The sequence below is a fragment of the Aedes albopictus genome, chromosome 3, assembly GCF_035046485.1.
Source record: "Aedes albopictus strain Foshan chromosome 3, AalbF5, whole genome shotgun sequence".
Classification (NCBI taxonomy): domain Eukaryota; kingdom Metazoa; phylum Arthropoda; class Insecta; order Diptera; family Culicidae; genus Aedes; species Aedes albopictus.
Genome location: NC_085138.1, coordinates 294482546 through 294505473, shown reverse-complemented (window position 1 = coordinate 294505473; position 22928 = coordinate 294482546). Strand labels below are relative to the sequence as shown.

At 38.7% G+C, this 22928-nt stretch overlaps 1 protein-coding gene across 2 annotated transcripts in view; it reads right to left on the bottom strand.

The window, feature by feature from the left end:
- Positions 1-8829: 8829 nt before the first annotated feature.
- Positions 8830-22928, bottom strand: part of LOC109418688 (serine/threonine-protein kinase 10) — a 225836-nt gene continuing 211737 nt past the window's right edge. For both annotated transcript variants that reach the window (XM_062861343.1, XM_062861344.1), the window contains one exon: positions 8830-12063. In XM_062861343.1, coding sequence (XP_062717327.1) covers positions 11902-12063 — 162 coding nt within the window. In that variant the 3' untranslated portion in view covers positions 8830-11901. The remainder of the gene's footprint in view (positions 12064-22928) is intronic.

Genomic DNA, 22928 nt, shown 5'->3' with positions numbered 1-22928 from the left:
CACGCTCTACAGCGTCACTAGCGATACTTGAAGTGTCACAAACATTTTTTTTATCAAAACAAACGATCCTCTACAAGATGGGCACTTTTAAACAATCAGTAACTAAAATTAACGTTATTAATATAATTAAAAATTTTAAATGACTACAGCGCCATTAGAGTTCTAGTGTATTTCTATTACACGAAACTACAAGTATACTGAATTTTACGTATACGAAGTACATAAAGTATCCATTCACAGATCTGGGCGTACAAAGCATTCAAAATTTACAAAAGTGATCGGACAGCGGTAGGGTAATTGTTCCCATCGTTGCGGTAGTACCTATTGTTGCGGTAATGGCAATTGAGCACTTTTTCGACTGAAATGTTACCAAAAGGTATTTTTAATAGATGTATGGTGCTTAAATTATGAGATTGCACCATTTGTTTGCTTAAGATTTGCCCAAAAACCTATTTTAAAAAAATATTTTCATAAATGTGTTTGCTGCTGTGTTCCTATTGTTGCGGTAGTGTTCCTAATGTTGCGGTATCCCATATGATTTCAATGGGATACCGCAACAATAGGAACAAAATACCGCAACATTAGGAACACAATGATCTTTCAGATAAAAACGAATAAAATGCTCATAACAACATCAAAGTGGCAATATTTCGTTATTTTCCCGTAGATTAAGGATGGATTTTATTATTTTCAATTCAATCCATGTAAAAAGTTTGCTTGGGGCGATACAATTGTGGTTTAAACATGAACCCAGCGCTTAACTCCTCCATGATCGGATCAATTACCCTACCCCTTTGATTAACACGCGGATCACTACCACGACGGCATGCGCTCAAAACTTTAGTTAGACGCTTATTACAACGCATCGAAGTCGAATGCCGCGGCTCAACATCGAGCGGCTGCGAAATGCAGAAGTGGCTCAAGACTAGGCGCTGCAGTTAGTAGAGGCCCTACCGACGGAAGAGTAACTTGGCGCAGCTACACTAGAAGATGGCTGGAGGGACATCCGATCCGCCATAGGTAGTGTGGTATTTCTCCAGTTGACGTCTCGACTAATAGGGTATAAAATAAAACTTTGAACTAGTCAAATTGTAATCTTAATTTGAACCATTTCAAAATTCATTAAAACGAAGCACTTTTCAGGCAAATGTTGTCCCGAAAAAGATGTTAAACAGCTTTCCGTAACATGAATTGTAAAGCTTTCCTGATAACATGAATTGTAAAGCATTGAAAAAAGCGTTTTTGTCATGGAAAACAGGCAATTGAAAAATCACTGTGATTTCACCCATTTCCCTAACAAAAAGCACATTTTTGGTGTACTCGTACAGATCATGCATTGTATCACACGCAATATGGGAACACGTCAAATGAAAGCTTATTTATCGTAGAATCGACCAACCGAATAATATTCCGCATAATTTGTCATAAAATTATCGTGATTCTTACTTGGAGAATGTTATCTTAAGTTGAACCATTTGTAATCTTAATTTAAACTAGTAAACGGGGGTGAGCTTCTAGTGTTGGCCTGTAGATTGCGCTATTGGTTGCTTTGTTTACTCTTGGGGGATGAAAAATTCCAAATTTAGTTTCCAAATTCCTAAAAAAATTCGAACATTCTGAGTTGGGATTCCACTGCCTAATGAAAAATAGGTATGAAAATTAGCAGATTCATGTGATTTTTCATTGTTTAGCATAAAATTGGTTGTTGTGTGAGTTGCTCGAGCTGCTGCCGCCAGTAGTTCAAATTAGGATTAAAATTGGTTCAAATTATGATTACGATGGTTCAAATTAAGATTAAAACCATAGTTGATGAAATATCAAATATTTCAATGAAATTCGGTGCAAATACAAACTTTTTACCATTTAACAGAAAGCTTATACCCGTGGCTTTCATGTACATACGATTTTGCCGTAGTAAATTATTTCCATGTGGGAGAAAAAATCACTTAAAATTTGCACTGCTTCAGAAAGCCGCAATTTGGTTCAAATTTTGATTACCTACCCTAATGATAATTCGAAGAGCTCGGCCTACTCATTGATCTGCTAAACTACCACATCTCCTTTTCTTCTGCAACTGGCCATTATCCGTTAAACACAATCACTTCCCGGTCACATCGAGAAATGGGGTTTTAGACTACAACCGCTCAAATTTAGGATTGTATAGCAAAAAAAACGTCGTAGATCCACTAAAGCTTGGCTCTCAAATATTGTTACGTAAACTTTTTTCACGTTTAATTTAATCACTATTTGGAGATTGTGTTACAAATTTGACGTTCTTTGCTCACCTTCCCAACGTAGTGTACCCTCCTATTGACTCCCGTGTGTTGACTTGCCAGATAAGAGTACGTCCTGTCCTACGCTTGCGTAAGTTCAACACGTTCGCACATCACATGCCTATCGTTACCCTAGGCTACATTATTACCGAATACTCCTGTGTCTGTTGATTTATCCACGAGCAAAACATTGTAGATCCACTATCTCGTCTAAACGGAAAACTTAGTTGCTGAACCAGGCCACCTTTGAATGCCACAATACAATCATGTCGCCTAACTCAACGGATAGAAGCCATTCCTGAGGCAGTCCACCTTTTGGTGATCTTTATCATTTTATCGCCTAACTCAACGGACAGAAGCCGTTCCTGAGGCAGTTCACCTTTGGGACTGAACTTGGTAATTTTGTCGCCTAACTCAACGGAATTGAATCCTAGATTGAATCCGTTCCTGAGGCAGTCCACCTTTGGGCGAACTTCATTATTTTATCGCCTAACTCAACGGATTGAATCCGCTCCTGAAGCAGTTCACCTTTGGGGTTGAACTTAGTAATTGAGGGGGTTAGAAGCAAAGGGGTGTAAGTGACAAAAACACACTTTCGAGTAAATGAGGTTTAAAGTTTTTGTCTAATTTTTCTTCCCATACAAAATGTATGGAGTTTCAAAATCAACCCAATTTTCTATGATTTATTGTAATTTTTCCAATCATCGTAGAAACAATCTTAAAAAAGTTCCTGAAAGCTTGAAATCTGAAGAATTTTATGATATGCTCAGCTCAAAATCGACAAAATGGTCACTTCCCAACTAACGTTTATTGTGAATGTAAACGTCAACAAAGCGTCCTCAATACGGCTTGATGCTGAGTTACTGTGTTGTACATATAGATGGAAGCTTCTATGCAAGCCCTATACCAATGAATCTGGCGAACTTAATCAGCATGTATATGCTGTGCGAGAAGCTTCTATGCCACCAAGTCATAGCTCTTTTCTCGGCTCCTATTTAACCACTAACTGAATAACATCTTGAGAAGGCGCTTTTTCAGCCTTTTCGCAGTTGTTAAATAATAGTTATACGGCATCCTCAAATTAAACGTTTAAATATAATTAGGTTATGGATATCGTCACGCAATACATGTGGAACTGGAATTATCACTTTTAAAATTGAATAATTAAAGTACTTGCCGCTATTAGGAATCGAACTCCCGATCTCCGTATCCACTGGTCCCGATGATGTCCTCGCTGCCACACTGCTATATATAAATAACATAGAAAATAGCCCGTTTTGTTTTACTCCAGACAAGGCTTCATAATTGTGCCACAAGAAACCTTACCCAACTTCATCTTGCTGCAAAAGCTTGTGAAACGTCAAACGCAATAATGTTTACATTGAACAAGCTGTGTGATTGCGCCAACAGATTCTTCTTCACAGCTTCTAGCTGAAAGAGTGTTCTTTAAACGGCTACGAAACGCTGCTGTTTTGTGTTTTGGCACCATTACAAAACGTACTGTATAAAAGCAGCTGTTGTAGTGGCTGGGACTCTTACTCGATTTGCACATCTTCCGGAAAATCTTCCGGCATTGAATTAAAGTGCAATAAAAACAACCCAAATAATTTCACAGCACAGAGATGGATAGCTGTAAAGAATTTGTGTAGTAGCTATATATCCCGCTTAAAGTTTGTTTTGACAATAATGTTTACATCCGACAAGCCGTGTTGGTAAACCAACAGTTTCTTTATTACAGATTCTAGCCGTAATGAAAGCGGCGTCGGTGGTGTAGTGGTAAGCGTGGTTGCCTCTCACCCCAGTCGGTCTAGGTTCAATCCTAGTCGACGCCGTCGGTATTTCTGAGACAAAAATATCTGATCACGCCTTCCCTCGGATAGGAAGTAAAGCCGTAGGTCCCGGCCCATGTGTTGATGGGTTCGATATGTAGGGTGTCAGGTGTGTGTGGATGTCTCCCTGACCGTCCGTGTTTAGGCTTAGTACCAGAAATAGGCGGACGTAAAACTAGAGCTGATGCCGAACGGTGTCGGCTCGCCAGAAATAAGAAGAAGAAGAAGAAGTAGCCGTAATGAAATCGCATAACGGCCTTAAAAGCGCTGCTGGTTTGGGGATTTGTCAGTATAACGAATTGTACTGTATAGTAGCAGCTGTTTTGTTAGTGGGGACTCCTATTCGATGTGTTCAAGTTGTCACATCTTCCGGGAAATCTCCCGGAGTTGGAATAGAGTGGAGTAAAGGCAGCCCCAGTGACAAGCAATGGATATCTGAAAACCGAGTTTGGTAGCTGGATGGTGCTTGTTTTGCAGTCGTGTATTAGCTTATGCTTTATATTTGACTAGCTTTCCTTTTATTCAGCGTTGACTGCTTTTACTCGATGGTTATACAACAGAAAGCAAATGACTGAAGCTTATAGCGCTGAAAATGTTAGTTGGGTTACACCCCTTTGATTCTGGGCCCCTCAATTGTTTCGCCCAACTCAACGGATGGAATCCGTTCCTGGGGCAGTTTCTTGCAAAGGAACTTTTTTCCAATTCAGAGAACCGAAGTTCGTTGCCAAGGTAATCTTGATGTTTGGCTTGATTTTTTTTTCACGTATGCTGTCCCATGTTGTTGCTGCTTGACCTCGGCAAAGCAGGAGAGGGTTTCTTCTTGATGGACAGCTTAATTTACAACATTTGCACGTCCTTGCACAGACAACGGATATTAATTATTTTTTTATGGTCTTGATTTCCACAATTCCTGAGGCGTTTTTCCAAACGCTCCGACGATCGATTCGAAGGCTTTGCTACTCATCCAAAGCAAACGGGGTTCGTTCATCGCCAATGTGGTGCTTCTCCAGTTGACGTCTCGACTAATAATGATAATTCGAAGAGCTCGGCCTACTCATTGATCTGCTAAACTACCACAGGTAGTACCTCTGGTGCAACACTTGGCTCCGCGACTCCGAATGACAGAAACGACTGGTATGACGACAAACATTAGGAAAACGAGAAGAATGCAGCATGGACGAGAATGTTGCAACGCCGTACGAGGGCAAATGAGGCGTGTTATAGACAGGCGCGGAACAGACAGTACTCACTCCTCCGAAAGAAGACGTGCCAGCAGGAAGAACGAGATCGCGAAGCGATGGAAGAGCTGTACCGCTGTAGGACACACGGAAGTTCTACGAGAAACTGAATCGCTCGCCCAGAGGCTTTGTGCCACAAGCTGACATGTGCCAGGACAATCACGGGAGGGAATCTTCTCACGAGCGAACGTGAGGTGGTCGACAGGTGGCGGCAGCATTACGATTAACACCTCAACGGCAAGTACCGAAGATGGCGTGGTAAAAGATCTAGGAGTACGTGCACAGGACGAAAGATTCCCAGCCGCTAAACCTCCAAGAGATTGATGAAGAGGTTGGTCAGTTGAAAAACAACAAAGCCGCTAGGGTAGATCAACTACCAAGCGAGCTTCTAAAATACGGTGGAGAAGCACTGGTGACAGCACTACACTGGGTCATTACCAAGATTTGGGAGGAAGTATTACTGGAGGAATGGATGGAAGGTCGACAAGTTGGATTGCGGGAACTACCGCGCGATCACACTACTGAACGCTGCATACAAGGTACTATCTCAAAGTTTATGCCGCCGTCTATCCCCGATTGCAAGAGAGTTCGTGGGGCAATATCAGACTGGATTCATGGTTGAACGCGCTACAACGGACCAGAAGTTCGCCATCTGCCAGGTGTTGCCAGAAATGCCGCGTATACAATGTGCACACACATCACTTGTTCGTGGATTTTAAATCGGCGAATGAGACAATCGAACGAGATCAGCGGCAGAATATGCACGGATATGGATTCCCGGATAAACTGACACGATTGGTCAGGGTGATGATGGATCGAGTTATATGCGTAGTTCGAGTATCAGAGACACTCTCGAGTCCCTTCGAATCTCGCAGAGGGTTACGTTGATGTGATGTTGCATGATGTTTTACATCAGCGGTTTTCAGATCGTGCACCGCGGTGCACTTGGTGCACCGTGAAGCTTTGCTAGGTGCACCGCGTGTCCTCCAAATATGTTGCCTTCACAATAATGATAAGTGTGTGTTTTGTAATTAAACCACTCAAAATATATCTTTTAGTTACACTGAATATAGGAAGCCTGATTTAACCATAATAAAACCAAAACAAAATGATTTGGGTTTTACCAAAGTATAAAGTATAGCTTTTTTTAACTAGAAATTGTCGTTTGTTCACTGGACCTTATGTAAGATACTAAATATGTTTTTATAGAATTTAGAAAACTTCAAATAAATTCATAATAAGACGATCTTACGGTGGAACTGTAATTGTGTAGGAAATCTACCATAGTTTTTTTAGGTTGAAGTAAGGAATCTATCTTCAAAATAACGCGAGATGGGATCTCTGTATCAATTCACATGAAATTTACCAAGTTAATCTCAGAGAACATGTTCCTTTTTTATTTCAAATAAAATTTTATCAAATATTCTTTTAAGCTTGACATGAATACTGAGGGAGATATTTCAAATATCTTACCAGTTCATATAAATATCTCCAGCAATTACGAATAATAAAGTCTTAGCAGCTTTGTAACAAATCTGTTATGTACAGAAGCAGAACTTGACCGAGTCTTTCACCAGAAGTTCTCCAAAAAAAATTGTAATTTTTTTAAAGAATTTTACCTGGGATCTGCTGAGGATTTCGCTAAGAATTCTCAAAGATCTAGACTGCAATTTCCACCAGCGGAAAAGTAAAGGTCGACAAGTAATAAAGAAAAACAATCAAGTCAAAGTCATGATCGGTGAAAGAAAATGTTTTCAACGACATGCATAGTGTATGTACCACGAAGTGGCATCTAAAAATACACTAGAGTTTTATAACAAACAAATAAAATCTTTTAGAAATTTTGAAAGAGTGCACCGCGTGACAATTTATTTACAAAAAGTGCACCGCAAAGCAAAAGGTCTGAAAACCCCTGTTTTACATTGCTTTAGAGAGTGTAATAAGCAGAGCGGGGATAAACACGAGTAGAACATTTTTCACGAAGTCCGTTCAACTGCTAGATTTCGCCGATGATATTGATGATTGCAAAGGTCTCGTGGGAGGATTTAACACGCCTGCCACCCCGAATCTCTATGGACGGTGATGAAGTCGAGGCGGTTGAGGAATTTGTGTACTTGGGCTCCGCCAACAACGGCACCATGAGAGAAATTCAGAGACGCTTTGTGGCAGAAAATCGAGCTTACTTTGGACTTCGCAGAACTTCAATCGTACAAAGTTCGTGGGCGCACGAAGTTAAGCATTCACAGAACGCTAATTAGACCAGTAGTCCCCTATGGGCAGGAAGCATGGACTACACGTGCAGAGGACCAAACATCCTTGGAGTTTTAGAACGGAAGGTGCTGCATACCATCTACGACGAAGTGCAGATGAAATACGAGACTTGGAGAAGGCGAATAAGCTACAAGCTGCACCAGCTGCTGAGAAATCCAACCATCGTTCATACCGAGAAAATCCAATGACCCAATTCGGTAAAAATGGTTCTCGAGGGCAATCCGATCGGTGGGTCAATCAAGTGGAGGATGATTTGCAGACCCTTCGCAGAGTGTGTGATTGGAGACGCACAGCTATGTACAACAAAGGACACTCCAGCCAGGCCTTAGTCTGACCTGTAAGTGAAATAACTACCAAAGGCTAGACGAAGTGGAGAACTAACATAACTAACTAGTTCTTAACGTTGAACCATTCGTCATTAAAATCATCGTCATCATCAAACATTTGAAAGCAGTTTATTCGTTCAAATCAATCATTTTTGCAACAAAAATAGATTCACTGTATCCCACTAATAAATCCGGTGTACCGGGTTATTTCAATATCCAATGGGTTAATCACCAACGAACGGACTCACAGATTCACTATGATACAATCACTAAGGTTCAATAGATCACTGGGGGATTCTTCCGGGGTAAGCGATAAAGATAAATACGTTTGACTTGTTCGAGTGTTGATAACTAAAAAGAGCGTCCAGACGCTGCTTTATTGTATTTATAATATCGATCGCGCAGTTGCGCGTACGCTTGCGCGTCCCCGCGCGCAAGCAGTTAATGATTGTTTGATCATTTGATTGCACGCTAAGGTGCATTTATACAAAGTAAATTCAGTATACAATACCCACATGAGGAATAGAATACAGTGAATACATTTTCGTGGTCATTATTTTGATTTACAGCGAAAAAACTGCTTTTCTATTTCCGAAAAATGATGACGGATGCTTGAGCCTTAACAGGATTGGGAAAAATTTCGGATGAATATCTGGTTTCGTCAGATGTATAATCTAATTTTGACTTTATTCCTCGGTGTGCAGTATTCAAGAATTTCCCTTTTCTCTCTCAAACGATAGGCTCTTTTTAGAACGCGCCCTGAAAGGTTAAACACGGCTGGTCAAAGCCTGATCCACTAGGCTGACTGGAGAATCGTGTGAAATCCTCCTGGAAACAAGACCACCACAAACAATGGATTTCAGGAAAGTTCGGATACAATGTAAACAACCAATTTTATTACTGAATAAAAATATTGTTTTTTCTTCATTATCTATGTATAAGTATACTGTTATATATTTTTATCAACTTTCCATTTCTATATACTTCCATCGTCCATCAGTTGCTAATCTAATATACTGTTTCTCTCAATCTATCATTAAGTCTGTCTCTCGTTAATTCTGTGTTGTACCAATCGCGATGGATCCGATTGGGTCTACTGCTGATTTGATTGCATTCAAAATTGATTCAAGTTTATCTTTTTCTGTGGTTTTGATCTAATTCGTGTGGTGCGATAATGAACCTAGAAACAGGAATTTTCACTATTGTCACTAATCATAATATCTATGTACAGTGGTTCACAAAGATTGTATATTTGTGGTTGTGAAATTTAATTTAAAGTCAAACAAATAACTAAACTATGTCTACTGAATCGGAATCGGCGCATATTTCGAGTAAATCGAAATCCGGATTTGTTGAAAGTTTGCAATCCTAGGAAGTTCGCCTCTTAAGCCGAATGCGATTAGTTAATCGAGACCGAAACGTTCAATAATGGCATTTATTTTAGTTCAATTGTTCGAAATTGAAAAGAAAGAGCTACAGGGATACACTTTTTCGTTTGAAGGTCCGATTTGAAGGCGAAACACGTCGGGCGAAGTTAAAAACCAAAACTATATTATTTGTTAAAATATCGTTAACTTTTAAAAATGAAATTCTAAAACATTGTTCAAATGAAAATACATATGTACAAATGCTAGGAAAGTATAATAACATTAATCGGTAGGCTAAAAATGGGCGGCTATATCCTAAATGCTGCGCTTTCGGAGAATGCTAACTTAGGAGAGGCGTAGATGCAGACTTGTCGTTTGTTGGTTTGATTGGAAGATATTGCATTCAAAGGATTTGGGCTTAAATACATTGGTACAATCCGGGATTTATTTTGCAGTTTCTCAGCTAAAATGTAGTTGCTGTTCGATGTGAGTAACGTATAAATTAGGTTTTGGTTAAGTAGATTCCTAACGTATGCTTCCTAAACGCTACATTGAACCTAATCCTATGGAAAAACAAAACTATATGCAATCGAATAACGAATTTTTGTATAGCTGCACTTGATCAATTTTGACACATTGATTACTAATCGCTGCCTGCTCCAGCATCCGACCGATATGTCGGCCATAATTGCACAGGGTGCTTCATTCACATTTGATAGATTGCTTATCTCACTGATTTCCTTTCTATAACAACCTCAACTACAGGGCTGTTACAAAAGTGTCGATTTGGAAACCGCAAAATCCGCGCCAAGCCATTTGAAATCCGCGCCGAGGTCATCAAATCCGCGCCAGTACAAACCATATTGTTTTGATGACTGAAGCTCATAAAAAGCCAGACTTTTGAGAGCATTTCTAATGAAAAATTATTTTTTAACTATTATTAATCTATGATTTTAGATGACAGCTTATACATCAAACAAGAATTAAAAAATGTTGTAAACGGGCTAGTTTTTTTTATTGGAATAAAAGTTTTGAATCGAGAGTTCTTTGATTGTTCATCAATCTGTGTGTTTGCTATTTTACGAGAATAGGTTTTCCTGATTTCAAGGATCCCGAAAAAGAAGCATTCTTGGCGAATCTTTTGAAACAATTTATAACCAACGTTATTATAGAAATCCTAAAATAAAATCTGTAGTAAATACCAAAAGATCGGCCGATTTTGAAAATATTGCTTCGTTATTTCATAAAAAATCAAAAACCAAAAAGTGAGGAAATGGATCCAGTTTCGCCTTAACGTGGAATCGCTAAATATGAAACTTTTAGGAAATTGATACAAACTTTTCAATCAACGTGGTATATGAATGGTCAAAGGAGGTCTAGCGGATCTGTAACAGTGCTTACCAGAAATTGAGAAGGGAAAACAGCATTTTTGTAATGTGTAGAAGCGAGTCAGCAATTAAAGCAGATTGTTGGGCGATTTCTATTAGCTTCACGGCATGGTAAAGTAGCGTTGTCATCAACACGCGAAAACATCTAAGTTTGTAAGCGAAACTGTTGTGTAAATGAGCGCCTAGTTAACGGTATGGATCAGGAGTTGATATTGACTGCCACTCCCTAACCTACCTTAAACTCTTGGAACGCATTGTACAAAGCCACCAAAAAAGCAAGTCCTGAAAAGGTACAGTTGTGGTCCATGATGGCTGTTGTGAGACATCAGCAACGAACGTTTGGCTTCACAGGAAAAGCATATCACAATTTAATGGACGCTTTGATGGTTCTTGAAGGAGACCCTAAGCTAGGTACACGATCTTCTAAATGTAAGCGTTTAATAAACCATGATGGTTTAATAACAATTATATTTCAGGCATTAAAACTCAACAAAGACATCTACAGAGCGTGTTTCATAGATTAATTGGATCCAGACTATTCCAAGTTGAAGGCTAGGTTTTGAACGATATGGGAGACTTTTAATTAGCCGAATTTCTCAAAGTGTCATATTTTGCAGTTCCAGTTGCTGTTCTGCCCCCACTCGCATAACAGTCCCATTTGGCTTTTCATCACTTTTGAGTTAACGTTATGAATAGTCATCATTTTCGATGTACTTCCAAAATCCATAATAAAAATTACGAATTTTCATTTCAATGCGTGATTTTTGTGTCACGTAACACAAAACTGAACTATTTTGTAGTGATTGTAATATTTTTAACTCTAATCTGAAAATGTTCATTATTTATTACTGATTGTATTGAGCCTCATGTCCAAATATTAAAAGTAAGTGCATTTGAAAACGATTTCCGCAAAATCCGCGCCAAAATGAGCAAAAACGCGCGAAATCCGCGCGAAACGCAAAAACCGCGAAAAACGCAAAATCCGCGCCACGTGTAACAGCCCTGCAACTATCTACACAGTTTTCCTGATACATTTTTACATCTCCCTTTTAGGTTTGCGTGGGGAACATAGAACTCACTTTCTACGTGTGTTTTTTGAACAATCACCGACGACACGTCCTTTTCCCCATGCAAACCTCCTCACCGCTTGAGGAGGCGACTGTTGACACTACCGGTGGTGGTGCTGCTGCAGCCACCGTTCCCCCTCTGTCATGCGCCCAGACCGTCCGAATAGGAGGAAATACTGCTGCGGGTCGAACCGATCTGCAGCAGATCGTGCGCCTGCGGGGATTGCGGTGGCATCGGTACCACACTGTTACCGTATAGTTGTTCCATTTCCTCGTGCTGTTGGGCAAAGGTTTCCTCGAGACGCTAGGTGGATCAAAATGGGATGGAAAATTGTGATTTTTTTTAAATTTTGTTTAATTGAATGATAATTGTTGTCACATTTGATAACAGAATGTTGTTTTGTGAGTACCCAAAACGTGGATTTTCTCTATCGCCTCCGCCAAAACCACCCTTGTTAGTTCAAAGAAAGCAATTGCCTATGGTACCCATGCAGAACCAACCATTACCATTATTTCTAAATAATATGCATGATTATTATTTAACGCCTTGAGTTTGCGGATAAAAAGAGTTGTAGACCAACAAAAAAATGATGAGGAATGAAAATCCTAAACCGCTCAATCAAATTGCACAGAGAACTCTGTAAATGATCCAAACATTTAAATTTGAATCGTACGACAAATTATCGTTTGAATCTTTTATCTACTAAGTAGATATCAATTTTATGTTACAGATGTCTGATCACGCAATAAACAAATAACATGAAAAGAGCTCACCAAGGTTATCTAATCACAGACTTCTTCTTTGGTGCGGCCACTAAAGTTATCCAAGCACACACACCTAAAACCGAGCTCGCCGTACACACGCACAGAATAAGAAAAATTAAGCCCTCGATCGTTTACACAGGGTTTTGCTATTTGCAGAGTCGTACTCTTTGACTATATACCTATTGATCACGTAGACACGTTCATAAAATTTCTGAGTTGCGCATTTTGAAATATTTTACTGGAAGAAGCGTATGTTTCATTAAATAAGTACACGCTCTGACATTGATTGTCCTTTTTCGGCTCTACGTCCCCACTGGAACTGGGCCTGCCTCGCTTCAACTTAGTGTTCTTTGAGCATTTCCACAGTTATTAACACAGCGTAACAAAAATTTACTTTTTGTCTGTCTCCAAGAGCAAACTTATGTGTCTCCGAAGGATTTTGGGCCGCTGAATCCGAATCCGGGCTCAGATTTGCTCTAACACGTCACAATTTTGAGCTATACCTCAATTTATAGGGCAAAATATGCGATTTTGGGCTTTTTTGACAGCAAGCCATGAGGCAAGGAAATATTTTTTTTAACCAATCAAAAGGTGAACTGGTCAAATAACATCTAAATTAACGACTCATGCAAAATATTTCGTTTTACCTAATCAAATTTGATAGTTTTAAGCGATTTATGTTAGGTACGATATTTCCCATATACAAGTCACCCTCCAAAAGTTGCATGCAAGTTTTCATACTAATGTCGAATTCGTTTTTGATTCAGTTCCAACCTGGGTTGGAACTGGATGAGATCACAGTTTCAACCCCAACCCGACTTCGGTTTCGCTTGTACTAAAGTTTGTTTGAGTTTGTTTGACGTTTGTTTGTTTACACATTTTCCGCCAATCCAGTTCCAACCCAGGTTCAAAAACGAATTCGACATAACTTAAAATGCTAAAATCAGTCAAATTCGATTAGGTTAAACGAAATATTTTGCATGAGTCTTTAATTTAGATGTTAATTGACCAATTAACCTTTTGATTGGTTAAAACAAATATTTCCTTGCCTCATGGCTTGCTGTCAAAAAAGCCCAAAATCGCATATTTTGCCCTATAAATTGAGGTATAGCTCAAAATTGTGACGTGCTGGAGCAAATCTGAGCCCGGATTCGGATTCAGCGACCCAAAATCCTTCGGAGACACATAAGTTTGCTCTTGAGACAAAAAAATGTTGCGCTGTGTAATTGAAGGGCACGTTTTGTCTGAACCAGCAGATTATAAAAATTGAATGTACATCGGGTTTCTTTCCATAAAACATCAGTATTCAAGCTATATTTTCATTTGCAGAAGGTTTTAAAAAATATTCTAACGGTGAAAATTTTTCCATACATTTTGTATGGGAGAGAAATTGACCGAAAATGAGGATTTCAAGCAAATTTGTATGAAAAACGTTCAAAAAGATGGAAAAATCAAAATTTTCCCGATAGAATATTTTGAAACCTTCTGCAAATGAAAATATAGCTTGAATACTGATGTTTTATGGAAAGAAACCCGATGTACATGCAATTTTTTATAATCTGCTGGTTCAGACATAGCGTGAAGGGCTTTCTTTGCCTGCCATTGCATGAATTTGTGTAAAGCCTGTATCCACAATAATCGGGACACAGAAATACAGCTGTAACTCTGCAATAGATACATTAGAATTGCTTAAATTTTGTCTAAATAACATCTTAAGATGTGTTCATTTCACCTACAAAATTTCATGTGAATCGGTGCAGTATTTTTTCTTGTAGCAACGAAAGCGTTCAATATGCGCCATTGAATTTTGTACAGTCCCTAGTTTTGTTCGTCAGCGCTGTAACTTTTGATTTTGGCGAAGGAAATGGCTGAAATTTTGAACACAAACCTCTCAATCTACATTTGTTCCATATGCAGAATTTCAAAAAAATTGATGCACTATCAACAATTTTATAGTCGAAATATGTATTGGGACTGAACGTGATTTAGCCCCTCAGACAGCAATTAGTCAGCACCCTTTATTGTTTTGATTGCACTATTGAAAGTACTATACCAATAATAATCATCAAATTTTGCAGGCTAAATAAACACACAATGAACTAGCTTCTATGGAAATTACATGAAAATTGGCACAGAAATTCAAAAGTTATGAATAGGCAAAAATCGCACATGAAAAACACGAAAAAATTTCACTAACACTCACACCTATCAACACCAGTAGCTTTCAAATCGATTGATCAAAGTTGATGAAATTTTGCAAGAAAGTGTCTCTATAAGTATCATAACTGCTAACGAAATTTGAAATTATCATCATTGAACTTTGAACTGTAGCGTAAAAGAACCATTTAGTATGCGAATGAAAATTGATCATAATTGCACAAAATGCTTTAAACCACGTCTGTTTGTTTTCCATCCACAGTTAAAAGTAATGCATCGATTTTTATGAAATTTGGCACAAATAATAAACATACACCAAAGAGTTCTCAGTCACTTATTTGGCCAATTTTACCGATTCATTACAGAGCTACTGACGTACATCTGTGTCCCGATTATTGCGGATACAGGCTTTATTGTGAGGCAAGCACAATGATACACTATGCCCAGGGAGTCGAGAAAATTTTCCCGATCGGAACGGGAATCGAACCCGCCGTCTCCGGATTGGCGATCCATAGCCTTAACCTTCAGGCTAACTGGAGACCCCCGGTTTCTGTAACTAACAGAAATATTTGGGACCAAATGGCTGCTATTGTTGTCTGTACTTGCTCTTGGATGCATGACTTCACCTAGTTCATCGGATACTCTGAGTAACGTGACGTGAAGCGGTAAACGCGAAGGTATTCGTCAAGGCCATGTTGAGGATGACAAGTTCGAGCAAGAGCAGGATGAATACTGACGACACGAATACTGAAGATCTATGTTTCAGGGTTTTTGGAGAACCGTAAGTATTTGCAAAATTTCCCGTCACTCAGTTTCTCTCTAATGCTCATGCATAGGATAAAAAATCTAGACCTAGAATGCCTTGAAACCTTTTCCAAGCGTATAGACGACATGACTTAAACTTGTTAATGTTTTGGAGATCTTAAACATAAGTAAATTAATTAATTATCGATTTTTGCGGCTTAACCAGCCGAATGGAAGTTTTACTTAATTCCAAAAACTAGACTTTACAAATACTGGCGTGAGTATGAAATGGACAAATTGAAGTGAGATTTACGAAAAAGTTACTCGTCCGCTCGGTGAGACTCGAACCCAGTAGGAGTCTCATCGAGCGGACGAGTAACTTTTACGCAAATCTCATCTCAATTTGTCCATTTCATACTCACGCCAGTATTTGTAAAGTCTAGCTTTTGGTCTTAAACAGTTCTACACTACTTACATACTGTTTAAGTCCCTGATCTGACATGTTGTATTGTACAATAATACATTAAACTAATCACTTCTCAGATAAACTCATTTGTGTTCTAACTAATGCGGCCTTGCTAAAAGGAAGGTTAGGTTATGTTTTACATCCACTGACCCAGTTGTTCAGCGAAATAATTTTGTCCACCTGATTTCACCATCCCAGATACACACTACTCAGGAATCTTGTTGAGAAATTTACTTAATCGTGCACGATGTAATACAGTTGCGGACCGATTATGGCAGTGTCCGATTTAGTCTAGAATGTATCCAATTATTCCTGCTTGGAAGTAGTCAGGAATTCCTGCTGAGATTTACCCAGTACTTCCTGATGAGATTCCTCCAGGAATTCTTCCAGAGAGTTAAAGGATTTTCCAAGCATTTCTCCAGGTATACCTTAGAAAGTACATCCCATTTTTTCTAGGAATCCCTACTGTGTTTTTTTCATAAAATCCTACCAAAACTCTCCTTGAAATTGCTACAGAAATTGCTTATGTCTTTTTTCGAGGAATTTCTCCTGATGATTCACCAGGAATTTCTTTGCATATTGATCTCACAACTCCTTTAGAAATTCCTCCGGGGACTCCCCCAGAATTTGCATTATGCAGTTATCCATGAATGTCTCTAAGACTGCTCTGATGATTCCCCCTGTTTCTTCAAGATATTTCAATGGATTTTCTAAAAAAATCATCTCGGGATTTATCCAGGGCTAGAAATTCTTCCAGGGGTGCCCCAGTTATTTCTCAAGAAAATTTTTCAGGAATTTTATTTTTAAAAGAATTTTTCTAGAGATTTCTCCAGGGACTCTGTTATGAATTCCTCCAGGACTTTCTCCAGGGATTAATCTAGAAATTACTTTTTTCCACAGGGATTTCTCTAGGTATAAGCGTGCTTATATTCCTTATACGTCTTTGAACGTACCGTGGTTAATGTGGGGAAGGCGAAGAAAGAATATGATTACAGTTATTTATATCCACGACAGACCGAATATACCTCTGCGTCTACACAAATTAATGCGAATGATTTAGTTTTGGTGGTACATGGTTGGCAGAGGGTTCACACATTGGTGCGTGGATGCCAAAGGTTAGGAGATAGAATCGTGTGTATATTATACTGAAGATGATGCGGCACAGTTCGTTTGATTGCATCACTCGTAAGCGTTATCTGATAGATTGACACAGTGATTGGAAGGAAGGAAAACGGTTTTTTTTAATCCGTTACTGTTTCTAGCGATGCCTATGAACGGACATATGAATATAGATGAGTTGTATATGAAGAGCGGAGAGATAAAGTGTGAGAGATAAATGGTGCGTTACGGCGTAAGATCTACCACATCAAGTTTCAATTTTGGTATTTTCTTGTCTAAAGTGGGAGCATGAAATTGAAACTTGATGTGTTTTTGTGATGTTTCTGTTTTGAAATGTTTTGACTTTTACTGCGAACGATTTATGTTTTTATTTATTTATTTTTTCCTCTTCAATCTTGTGTTTGTCAAACATTGATTGGCTATCTCAATCCTTCGGACCTCCTCCAATATCTTCAGTATTGATATGCAGATGTGTATGTTATTTATATTTTTGTTTTTGAATACTAATATACTTTCTTTCAGGAATATCAAGGTAAGTTCATTTAACAGATCTGTAAACCATCCATCATATTTCAACTGCGTTCTGGATTGTCGAATAGAGCTCATCATAACAATCCCACCCTACTAACACAAATTCCTTTCCTTAACGTCTATGGAGATAGTTTGGGTGCCCTATATCTTCGAGTAGACGTTAAACTAACATTCCTACCCTTTCCTAGCGATTGTAAGGACGTGACCAGGTATTAGCGTGGGTCATCGGAACCGTTTTCTCAGATCAAAGCTTTTTTGGTTCCGTTTCGGGTCCTGAGTATCTGTGCAAAATTTGAGCACGATCGGTTGCGTCTACACTTTGCGCATTGCAATTGAAATTTGTATGGGATTTTGTATGGGAAAACGTACTTTTTTGCATTTTTGTTATAAATTGAAAAAGTTTGTCTGAAATTTTTTAACCAATACTGTAAAATGATAGCCTAGGATGTTCTAAAAAACTTTGTTGAAGACAGCAAAGCGATTCGATGCTTGTGAAATTAGTTATAACCGACCAACCACATGCATGTGTTTATGTTTTAACATGTAAAGGAATAACAATAGCAACAAAATCATGCTGTTTCGGCAAGCAATGACAACGCTATAACTTTTTTCATAAGCATCAGATCACTGTGTGGTCTTCGACAAAGTTTTTCATGACACTCTAGGCTATGTTTTTACTTTATCGGTTACATGGTTTTAGAAAAAATCGAGCTTGTTATGAGAGAAATGCAAAAAAGTGTGTTTTCCTACGTAAAACCCTATACAAACTTCAAACGCGATGCACAAAATGTAGTCATAACAAATCGTGCCCAAATTTTGCACACTTATTTGGGTCTTGAAATGGGATCAAAAAAGCTTTGATCTGATAGGGTACCATTGATTTTTTTTCTTTTTTTTCATATAAACGATGACCCACTCTAATGAATATACATGAGTTGTATGTATATGAAGAGCGCAGAGATAAAGTGCATAGGGGGAGGCGGGGCAGTATGAACACCCTAGGTTTTTGCCTATATTTTTCCCTTGCCGCTTCTTTCAAAAAGGTGAGTGTCCATTTTGCCCCGGGAGCAGAAGATATTTCCAAACTAGATTTTTGATATAATAAAGAAGAAAATATGAACATGTTAAGCTTGTAGATACAGCAAAACTATTTGCATGTGTTCTAGAAATATCAGGCTTTAATCGACCTGCAATAAATTACTCACTAAATCTTATTTTAGATGGTGTGAAAATTATAATGTCCATGCACAAAAAACGGAAGACGCAACTTTTTCGTGTAAAATCAAGTATAATTTTAGTTTCGAATGTTTCTTTCCTGAAACTACGTTTTAGATAAATGGACTATATTCTCCATTCATTAAAAGTTCAAAAAAGTTCGCATATTTCAAAATATTGAGGGTGTCCATACTGCCCCGCCTACCCCTAGAAAGATACAAAGTCGAAAAAAAGAGACGGGCCATGGATTTAACGCAGGGCAGGACTTTCTGCATACGAATCAGAAGCGGTAGGCACCTGCCACTAGAATGATTTCCATATAAATAAAAACTGCCATGTTTGTTCACAGCTATGGAATTTAAGTTGAGCTTCTTTAAAAACGGCAAGAATTTCTAAAAGCAAATACATATATTAAATTAAAATACTTAAAATTCTTTGCTAAAAGCGTCTCAGTATTAACTTCTGGAGGCATTTATAAATAAATTCATGTAAAAATCTTTGGATGATTTATTTGAGAAATTTCTGGATTTTTGAAAATAATTTTCTGGAGGTAGCCCTGGACGGAATTCTGGAGAAATGTATGGAGTAATTGCAACAAACAATCTTAGAGCGATTCCTGCTGAAATCTTTGAAAAAATGTTACCAATTTTATTTATCTGTTGTATATTCAATTTTAACTTGTGTATATTTTCCCAATTTTAATTTGCATTTACAGGGCTCTTCTATTATTCAGGAGGAATACAGCCCCAGCAATCAAAGTGGTTGCATACTTTTAGGAAATTGCTGTCGATAAATACCTGCAAGACAGGCAAACTGGTCCTTAGCACGGACAGCAAAATGCAGCCGTCTTGCATTAAAACCCGATTCGGGATGGCCCATTAGGATTAGTTTTCCTAGATTAAATTAAGCAATGAACACAGAACAAACGACTTTGAACTAAAGGGCAGTTAGCCAAATAAAATACATTTCCAGGATTGACTGATGGACGCAAAACCAATAAATGAAACCTCATCCTGTCATCCTGTGATTGTAAATGGTTATCACCTTGGAGATAACCGGGCACTTTTATATTTTGTAAGTTGTAAGCGTGAATTCGTGAATTTTAATGTACATTTGTGATGTGTTATTTATTTTTCGTAATAAAAAGAAAAGCATAGCATTTATAGGGTTCCATTATTGTTTGTTCATAATATGGCGCCCAACATAGGTCATTACTTGTTCCATTTATTTTATTTGTAATAGATATCCTCTTGAAATTCGTCCAGCAATTCCTGCCGGGATTCCTCCAGTAATGTTGTTACGATTTCTTAATAAATTTCTTCAATGATTTCTAGAGATACTTCCACAAATTTCTATATTAATTCCTTCCAAAATTACCACTAAGGTTTCTTCCAGGTATTCTTATTAAGATATTTAAGTATTTCATGCTGGTATTTATCCAGTATAGGACGTCCTCCAGGACAAACTCTTCAGATCTAATCTCCTCAACTAAGAATCCTCCTTAGCAAAAAAAATCTGGGAGGTTCCGCCAGATGTTTCCGGTGGAGCCCCATCAGTATTCCGCGAAAAAAATCTAAGAGGCATCCCTGGAGGAATCATAGGAAGAATTTTGGGGGATTCTTGTTGAAATCTCCAAAATAACCACGAAAGGAATTTCTGAAGGAATTCCAGCAGGCATTCCTGAATGATTCCATTGAGAAACTTCTTGAGGAATTACAAAAAAATCTAAAGAAATCCCTGCAGACATTTGAGGAAGAATTTAAAGAAGAATACTTGGACAAATTATTGTAGAAATCCCTAGAGCGAGAATTTTCGGAGGAATTCTTAGAGGAAGCCAGCCTTGGAGGCATTTAAAAAAATGAAGAAATCCTTCATGAGGATTTCCTGGCGAATTTTTCGAATGAACCGCTGCAGAAACTTCTAGTCTAGTCTAGTCTAAGAGGAGTCCTAGAAGTATTTCATAGATATATTCTAGAAGCCATTCCAACAAGCATTTCGGGAGGAAAATTTACTTTAGGAGATTTTGAAGTAATCTTTGGAGAAATCATCACAGCGGAACTTTATGAAGGAATCCTTCGGAGTACCTCTTGAGGTTCCTTCAAGAGCTTTTTCTAACATACTCCCAGAAAATTGTTTTAGTTCGCTTGAGTTGAGAAAAAGGCGGCTCTGCTCCAGTTGAGGCGTTATCCACATCCAGTAGTTCCCAAATGGTACTGAAAGGGTACAAATCGACAATGATTTTTCATAAGGGCCTAACTGACTTGATCGATTTCTCTTCGTCGACTCTCTCTTTCGTTAATAAATAACTTGATCAAAACAAACAAAATCATTCTTCTTTTTGTTTCTATAGCAAGATGTAGTCGTCTTCTTCGCATTTCAACCAAAAAATCTTTGGAAAACTCAATACACATTCTGTGATAACACAAGGAGAGGACCGATGAAGAGAACTCGAAAATGTCAGTTAAGCCCAAGTGAAAAATCAGTGTCGAAATATGAAATGTTCGATGTTGAAGATAATAGTTGACATCAGAGTGGTTTTGTCGCTTTGTCCTCTTCCTCGAGGGAACCATGGGTACGCCTCAATACCACTGGGAGCGATGAATTCGCCAAATTCGGACGAATAGTGCCTAAACAGCTTCCAGTGTTCTTGTTTTGTAAAATCAAGAAGTTTTGAGTATCACAAGGTAGGTTCTGGAAACAATAGGTAATTGTCCTCTTCCCCTTTTTTGTTTTCAGCGGGTAGAGTCATGATGTCTGTCATGATCTATGGCTAATCCGGCGTTGGACCAAATAACATCAGGCATCCAGCAATTGTGGCAGGTAATCTCAATTGAAGTCGACAGAAATTTGACCTGGCCACAGGTTAAGGCGATGGCTGGCAATCGCCCAGGATGGAAATCTTTCAATTCGGACCTCTGCACCACCGTGGGCACTGCACCACCGGACCTCTGCACCACCGTGGGACTGAAAGTAGTAGTAAGTAAGTAATCTCAATTGAATGGGACAAAATCACCCCGGACACAACTGCTAAAGCATCGAGTACACGGAGTCAAATATTTGACAAGGAAAAAACTAAAAGTTAACATCTTTTTGAATTTAATGAAAATTCGATCGAGTCATACCAGATGTTTGAGTATTATATTCGTCAAATATTCGGTCCTGTGTACATACTAGCATCTTAAGCTTGTTGAGTTGACGCAACGGCCATGCCGAGCAGCTGAGACTGAGACCAAAGGTGGTTACACTCAGTACTAAGACTATGTGAGACCTCCTTTTGTCTATGTAAGCGCCTTCCACCTGATCCTATTCCATCGAGCCTAACGAAATAAGCAGGTAATTACACCTCAATTAATCGACCATTAGATTGCAAGGTACGCATAAATCAAACAACAGCGAACAATATGTGCACCAGTTTGCACTGTGCAAGTCCCCGCCACTATGCGCTGCTTATCGGTGGAGCAACATTTGTCGCTCGAAGAAATTATCAATGAACTTGAATTTTAATATCTGACACGCTGTTGGAAGACGCCGGCCGCACGTTCGCATATCTGCCGATATAATCGGCAGCGATGAACGGGTCGGGTGGCGGCAGATAGTGATTGATATGCTATCGGAACAACAACTATAGGCGCACTGTGGCTGTGGGAGAAGGGTATTGGCTAGATTAGATTGACAACTCTTGTCAGTTCTAATGACTGCTACGGCCGCACCAAAAGCGCAGTCCTCGAAACTTTGCGCATCAAAAGTGCCTTCTCTAGAGGAGGAAATGAAGTGTTCCTCACTGTCACTAGACAAGCCTGTAAAGTACTGTAAATGACTTACTTAGGGGAATCCAAATCTAGGGTTGTCCTACGGTTGATTTTTCTAGATGAATAAAAGTAAGATACAAACGAAGAACACCGAAGGAAGTCTACAAACATTTTACCATTACGTATAGCACCAGTTTATTATACCCCCCAAATTAGAGGCGAATGAACCCGTTGGTTTAAAACCTCTTTAATAAACAAAAAAAAATACCCCCCAAAATTTCCAAACTTTTTTTACTGTAACAACATTTCCTAGAGAAACATTTCCGGGAAAGAAACGAATATTCGATTCTTTCTTAATACATACACGATCCGGGAGATGAATCATTCCAAGAAGCGCCAGTTTGGCAATACCACTATGACATT